Source organism: Mus caroli, chromosome 1, assembly GCF_900094665.2.
Source record: "Mus caroli chromosome 1, CAROLI_EIJ_v1.1, whole genome shotgun sequence".
Classification (NCBI taxonomy): Eukaryota; Metazoa; Chordata; class Mammalia; order Rodentia; family Muridae; genus Mus; species Mus caroli.
The window spans coordinates 181,864,390-181,872,531 of NC_034570.1; the positions used below are offsets into that span (position 1 = coordinate 181,864,390).

General features: G+C 42.3%; 1 protein-coding gene across 6 annotated transcripts in view; it reads right to left on the reverse strand.

Annotated features, from left to right (window-relative positions):
- Rcor3 (REST corepressor 3) overlaps positions 1-8,142 on the reverse strand; it is a 40,101-nt gene that overhangs the window by 8,872 nt on the left and 23,087 nt on the right. For 3 of the 6 annotated variants that reach the window (XM_021157805.2, XM_021157787.2, XM_029474630.1), the window contains one exon: positions 1,463-1,520. The exons of the other annotated variants lie outside the window; for them this stretch is intronic. In XM_021157805.2, the coding sequence (XP_021013464.1) occupies positions 1,463-1,520 (58 nt within the window). The remainder of the gene's footprint in view (positions 1-1,462; positions 1,521-8,142) is intronic. 6 annotated transcript variants of the gene reach the window in all.

An 8,142-nucleotide genomic window follows, 5' to 3' on the forward strand; every position in this document is an offset into this window, starting at 1 on the left:
AGATGTTAAGGTCTTTATGTTAATGTGTGGGCATATTGGACAAAAGAGCATACTTAAATCCTTCTACATCAACTACTTTAGACACAAATAGATACATATTGTTTCTATTTATGTACTAAGAATAGAAACAAAATGGCCAAACAAAAATTCCAAATAATATTTGGTTTAAAGAACTAAAAATGAGGTATTAACACATTATTTTAGAAGGACCTTAAAAAAACAAAGCAAAACAACCCTACAACAAGTATACTTCCACTCAAACTGCTGTTAGAATAATTTATTTAAAGGTAACTTTCTAAATGTGCATCACAGAGCACTGGCCATGCCTCAGCGGGATGATGTGTGACTCTAGGCATCAACACTGCCCTCTAGCTGTCTGCACACTCAGCTCAGGCTGTGTACAGGAATCTCACTACAGCCTTTTCTTTCAGTGCAGCTATGTATGGTGCAACCAAGCTATTCCATTTTGTGGACTCTGCCCCTGAAAACAGTTCATCACACTATCAAATCTCAAGTGCTGTGTGGAGAAAGATCACCCCAAGTTTCCCTTGGACATTCTCTTCAGAAAATCCTTTGCTGGAATAATATCTATCACGATCCAGAACTAACATACAAACCGAACACTGCAGACCAGGGGTCAGTTCTTATCAGGCGACACCATAGTGAAGGAAAACAGGCTTTGCATGAATAAAAGGCAGGCCTGCTCAAACTCTTAGCAGAGTTCTAAGCCACAGCTCTAAATACACATGATGCAAGCTCTAAGCAAAGAGAAGGATGAGTGTTTGGGGTGTTACACACTCTGTGCTCTTGCTTCCTGGGAGCCCCAGTAAGAAGCTCTTCCCGCTCAGCACAATGAGGGCTCAAAAACAAGAAGCAGACCACATTTAATTCACACAACGGATTCTGCAGAGTTCATCTTAAAAGAGAAGCAGAATCCTAAACAAAATGTACAATCTGCCATTGAGCAGAGCAGAGCAGAAGAAAACCCAAGTTTACAACGTTCCCCATTTGTCCATGGGTGCGGCCACTGAATGTTCTCACAAACTGCACCAGACATGGTAGCACATGCTCACAGTGCCTGTGGTCTCTTAAAGGAACCCGGTGATCTATCTCTTTGTAGAAAATAACACACTGAAAGCACATAGTTAAAATGTTCAGTCACCTCACACTTAATCAAATAGAGAAGTTAGACAAATGAAAAACCTTAGCGTTTATGTCCATAAGCACTCTTCAGTGTGACAGAAACACCCTGAAGCTGAGCCACAGAGCACCAGGTGACTGGCTATGCTCCTCAGGACCCTAAATGCACAGATTCAGTATGCCACACCCAGAAACACAACACACAATCCCTGATCACCAGGATGACATGGTGACCCACTTCTAGAGAAGGAAGGACTGTGGCGGGCACCTTGCATGACAGTTAATCGTGATGAACAACAATTACTGCTTATCTTTAGTATACCTTGCACTGCTAGAAGCTGCTCCTCTGTGGTCCAACGGGCATTAATTTTCTGATTTGACTACAAAATTAAAAAGAAGTTTCCTAATGAGGATATGAAGACAGACATTTTTCCAACTTGCTTTTAAAAAACTTTTCACCAAATCATAGACATGAGACTAATATGCTGAGTCATGGGCGTTTCGTTTTCAGGAGGATTAAACACATCTTGATTACCTTTTATCCACACAGAAAGGTAATGAAAGAAAACTGCACCCATGTGAGAGGCTGCACAACACTGACATTTCCCAGTTACAGTGTTCCTACTTCATACCACAGATACTGGTTTTAGCCCAGTCTGAACATCTAAGAGATCGTTTTCTTTAGAGATATAATATTTCTTCACTCACATTAAGTAAAACTATTATCTCACCTAAAATAGTTGTACAAATTAGACTAAAATGGAGGCTAAACCCAAGTCCTAAAGCGCGTCTTTAATTTCTGAAGCAGAAAATGAACCATTGATAAGACTTTTTTTTTTTTTTTTTTTAAATCCCAGGACTTCCTAATACTTCTTCCAAAATCATTGTTAAAAATTCTACAGTATCAACAATGTAACGAGATCTCAATAGTTCAATATAACGACAAATAAATCAAGGGCTGTTGGGAGCAGAGGGAGAGGAGTATAGAGCCGCAGTGTACTAGCTCACAGATGATCACAGGAGACACTGCTCGGGGAAAGTAAGCTGGCACGGTGCCTGGACATACAGGGGAGGCGCAGGCAGTGCCCTTTGAGAAAGGACATCAGCTCTCATCTCTGGGTAACATCAATGAAAAGAGGTTCACGCGTCCTTATAAATGAGCATTCAGAAGGAAGAAGCAACCTCAAAGTCAGAAACAAAACGTTGAAAGGACAAAAGGAAAAAGCTTAAAGATCTAGAGCAAGGAAAAAAAAATCAGAAATACTAACGACGGGATTCCGGAGACAAGAGGAACGGATGGCAGCCGGGAGCAGCGAGCAGAGAACAAGCCGCAGAGACACAGGCCACAGGGAGGCAGAGGACAGGCGCGGATAGGCTCGCACAGGCGCAGTAAGAGTTTGCCAGCTAGCTCAGCCTGGGGTTGTAGGGCTGTACTTCCAGCTACTTGGAACTCAAGTTCCAGACCGACGCTCCAGAACAGCTTAGACAACTTAGTGGGATCCTATTTCAAAATGAAATACACAAAGAGGGCCAGGGATCCGGATCCGAGCGTTTGGGAATTTAAATTCCTAGCACCCTTTCCTCAGTGAAAAGGAACCAATAAAACCAACCAGGTACTCAGCCGCCGTCACTGAAAAACAGCAGCTTGGAAGAAGGGCAGACTCTGAGCTGGTGACCACAGGAACTCACTGGATTCCTGGAGATCAGTACTCAAACCATTTAAAATGGGTTCAAATATTTCAGAGTAAATGGTGAAAAAATAAAGGGCCTATTGTAACTTATCTAACCTAGAAAACAGAAACACTGTAGACTGCTTCAATCTTTTTATGAAATAAAGTATTTATTACATTGTATATATGAAGCATGTCTGTGCCATGCACATTTGTGGATATGGGGAGGTCGGAGAACAACTCTGTAGAGTTGGTTGTCTCCCCCACCGTTATGAGAGCTCCAGAGCTCACACTCAGGTCCCCAGGCCTGTGTTGGGAGCCCCTTTATCAGATGAGCCCTCCTGAGGGCCTGCCTCACGCCGAGACCTTTGTGGTCTCTGGCGTTGCTCTTCTGACCACAGAACTGAGTGGTCATCACGTGGGCTTTGCTCTTTGAAGGCATCACGTGGTCATCACGTGGGCACATTCTTTGGAGGTGTCAAGGCTTTTCTCAAGCCCTTTAACTGTGTATTGCTCGGATCATTCTTCTCCAAGTACTTGACTGTCTTTGTTTCCAACGGTTGCTTTGTCTGTCAACAACTCTGCAGATGACAGAAGCCATTCTCTTGCATGGACATCATTGAGCTTTTCATCTGTCTACAGAGTGTCATTTGGTGTGTGCTGTATTTGCATTTTACTAACTACAGTAATGGACGTACAGTGCTCTGATGGTCTGGACAGACAGCGACTGAAGTGAGTGGGGAGAGTAAGCACATTCTTGCTGGTGAGATTCTTGTGAGTTTCTACCCTGGGACTCTCCTTCACAAACAGCAACACTCACTTCACAAATTGCTCTGAGTATGAACTATAATTAAATATAGAGATAGCACCTAGGTCAACAACAGCTGATTGGTGACTGATAAATCTGCAAAGCTAAAGCTCATGGGAAAAGTATCATGAAAAGAGAACAAAAATTAAACAGAAATATGTATACTATAAAAATGCATTCATCTAAACCTCAGAAGTGTCTGAAAGGCACAGTCCATGTGCAGAGAGAGAAGCCTGAGCTCCATGTGGGGAGGATTTGAAGTAAAGCCAGAGGAAGTCAATGAGAACAAGGTGGTAAGCCTGCATCAACCTCACAAGCAAGAGCTGGGGGGTGGGAGGGAGAGCACGTGTAGTGGGGCACAGCTTTAACCTAGACAAGACTCTCAGGCCTGGACAGCTGGCAGAAGGCATTGCAGCTGAGAAGCCACAAGTCGAGAAATGCTCCTGTGGGCGATGGCAAGAGGTGAAGCAAGGATGAGTTTCATTTGTGATACACTAAAAAGAAGGCACTAGGACATCCAGGTAGAGCCCAGGTTCTGTGTGGACCAAAACACACTATTTATGTACCCAAATCAGTTTTGAAGGTTTGAAAATGATTTTTTTAAAATAAAACAATGGAGTTATTCATACATTTCTTAAATGTGAAGTACTTCTATTAGGCTTTATGCTTTTAAAAAAAAGTGGTATGTGTTTCCTCCTGAATGTCTCCCATGTTCCCACACACCCAGAAGTGCACTAACATTTTAGCTGAACTCAAATATGGTTGTTGAATGGATTTGGACCAATGGTACACTAAGAATGGGTCATATTCCAAAGGGATACACAGGAGTTGTGTGAAAGCTGAAAAGTGTCTGAAGGAATGGGATTCGGTTTCCAGGGTGTGAATGTTTGCTCCAGGTGTATACCCAGTAATGCAGTCAGGAGGAGCTGCAGCACAGCTGTGTGTGTGTGTGTGTGTGTGTGTGTGTGTGTGTAGCCACCATGCTTATGCCTGCTGCCCTCCACTTTCTTAACTGGTTGAACAATGTCCATTTTAATGTATCTATGATGGAACTGTAACACAGTGAAGGGGTGAGATTAATGTATCTCTGGGAGAAAAGAGACACATGGATTCTGAATGTAAGGACCTAGACCATGTCTGTGTACACATGTGTGTGAAAATTACCGCCGAGCAAACAAAGGAATGAAAGGAGGTACTGCGTATCTCAGCCACCAAGGAGAAGGAACAGGAGAGGTAACCATCTAAAAACAGCTTCCTTAGGGAGAGGGCCAGGGAACCTGGAGTTTCAACTTGTAGGGTCTGGTCTTCAAGCAACAAGCTAATAGCCTTTCAACTGTACTCTGGTAGAAATTGCAGGAAGGAGATGCTAAAACTGGTTAGAATTAAATATATCTGACAAAATGGAGGCAGGGAAGGAGGGGAGACTGAAGAGAACTAGAGCAAGGTATTTAAATCTATAGGAGTCCTCTAACTCACTGACCTTAAGGTCTCACAAACCCCAGGAACTTTAATATAGAGAAAGGACAACTAGAATATGACTTGCAACCAGAAACTCAACTTTGTAGTTTGTCAAATGGAATGGCCGTGTTTTAAAAGTAACTGTACAAAATAGGACAGTAACAAAATAGCAGGTCTCAGCAAGCAGACAACACTGGAGGCTTGCAGGGCATCCTCCCTGCTAAATCAGTTTGTCTTCACTTGCTTCTCCATTTTGTCAGTGGTAAGTACATATAATTTCATGAGAGCTGGAAAAAGTGACCATGTTAAACTTTCTGCTCAAGGCTGGAAACTTGAGTATCCATTTTAAAGGCTGCAAGCACCAGCCCAGGATGCGGTCCAAGTGACACCCCTCTCCAGAGACTCCCTTCTCCCTTCCCAGCTCCAAGGGTTTTGCTGCCTCCATCTATCTCTCAGTCATAAACCAAACACCTCCTCCACCCAATACATATTTTCAAGGAGATACACGCATTTCTAACTCTCAAATGGATTATCTCTTGTTCACGTCTGTATGGCTAACCTAGTCTATTCACTTCTTACTGTACACCGCTCACAAGCCCAGCATTTTAGCATTGAGAACGTTTGCCAATTTTCCTATCATGGCACCGTTTCATCACCGACTCTCTATACTGAGGAAGTTGCAGGGCTTTCCTGTATCTAATGTAAAGCAGACTTTGTTCCAGTTTCACAAAAAATCCTTACGTCCTTGCCCCTGCCTAACAATCTCTCTAAGCATCCTTGGTTCTATTTCTTACACCCTCTGCTTGTTTTTCTCTGCGTCTAACATTGCCTTTCTAGGCAGACAGGATGCTTGAGAACAGATGTGTTTTATATTTCCACTGGAGCTCAGTGTCAGCTCACCTGCTGCTTGGCTGTACCTTTCACACTGGTTTATTTGAATGTACTGTCCCTCTCTCTATGGCTGTTACCCTCTTTTCTGCTCTGTGAACTTTGTGTCTGCACCAATCCCATTTATCCTCGCCCTCCCAGAAACTCTTTCCCGACCACCTGGCCAAAATGAATAGAGACTAGTTGCCTTTATAGAACATCTGTTTCTAAGTCTACACTTCCATGAATTTATCATATAGCATCTAGAATCCAAGTGTTTTTTAAGCAGGCAGGGAAAAAAAAATCACCTTCTCCTTATGTGCTCTCCCTCTCCCCACCCTCCCACAACGCCTGAATGCTGATTACACACAACAGGTGAGTGATAAATAGTTGTGGAGATGAATTTACCTTCTTCATCAAATATTCCTTAAAATCAAATGGATAGTAAAGCTCCTTGGTTATAATGAGCCCTGTGTTTAGTGACGTTAGTACTCCAGAGGTTATCAATATCTTGGAGTAGGTGAAGTCTAACACACAAGTGAAGGATCATCCTTTCTTCACTGTCTTCCCTATGACATAATCACTATTTCAGAATATATTGCCCTGTCCCGAAAGCAATAGAGGATGATAAACAGACACACACTGTGAGGACTTTCTGGCTCTTTATGTACTTCAAATCACATGAGATCATTAAATCACCCAGACCCAGTGAACCCTTGAATTCAAGGCTAAGATATTGGTGATTTCATTCTGCTCATTGTTCTTATATCAAAAGATATAATCAATGTTTGTTAATTCCTATCCTAGTAGCTGGCTTAAAATGTGAGAATCTACCAAACAGTGCTATTCTATGACGCTTCCTGAAGTCTATGGTAGCATGATGCATACTGACCAATCAGGCATAAAATCCTGAGCAGCAGGAAATGCTACTATTTACTCCTTGGTGATCTTGACTAAGTGAGCGACCTCCCTGAGCCCCGCTCTCCCCCTGTGTAGTAGCAGTACCTGCTTCAGTTGTCTGTCTATAGAGATCAGAGCTGGTACACAGTAAGACAAGCTGTTTACAGCACTGTCAGATGCATGTTGATGAGTCAAACTATCCTGGAATATTATGAAAACTTTAAGGTTAGAATTAACTTTTCTTTGAAGATTTGGTACTCTTTCTGTAAATTTATCTGGGATTATTTTCTTGTGAGAGAAAAATGCTGATTATAAATTATTCAGTCTTTCCCCACCCCCTTGGAAATTTTAATAGACCAGGCTCTAGAAATTCTCTATCTCATTTAAATTATCAAACATGATTTTGTTGTTGAATTTTATGTGTGGAGGTGTTTGCCTGCATGTATGTCTGTGTATCATGCCTGATGCCTGTGGAGGCCAGAAGACAGCATCAGATACTTTGGAACTGGAGTCATAGATGGTGGTTAGGCACCATGTGGGTGCTGGAAATTGAATCTAGGTCTTCTGGAAAAACAGCCAATACTTTTAACTACTGAGCTATTTCTTCAGCCTCTAAATATTCAAATTTTTAGCATAACATTTCTTCCTAGTAGTCCCATAGTTGGTTTTTAATAACACAGTTATTGATTTATCTATGCAGGGTGGGGGCACGCATATGCCATGGTGCATGTGCACGTGCAGAAATCAGAGGACAGTTTCCCACAGCCATCACAGGGGTTGTGGGGATCGAGCTGAGGTGGTCAGCACTGACGACAGCATGCGCCCTCACTCACTGAGCCATCCCATTACAGCACTCCTTCCACCTCACCCGCCAAGTTCTTTTTTGAGACAGGATCTCTTTGTAGCCCTGGCCTCTGTGTCCCAAGTGCTGATATTAAAGGGGTGTCCCTGTGCCTGTAACCTGCCATGCTCTTAATACGTACTCACTCATAGAATTTTTAAATTATGAAGTTGTTAGTATTTGAAAATTTTGCTTTATATATATTCAACATATGATTAAATACAAAATTTAAATGACCAATTCACATTTTAAAGCTTCCTTTTGCAATAATATAGGAAAGTAAAATGTTTGCTATTACAACTCCCTTAACTCAATGTCACTAGAATGTATTCAGTTTATAAAATGGAGCTTGAAATGAGATACGGATCTATGCATTTTTCACTGCTTCCCATGACCTAACCTTGATGTGGGGAAGCACTGTTTCTGTGGCCCTGCTGTGGGGAGCACTGTTTCTGTGG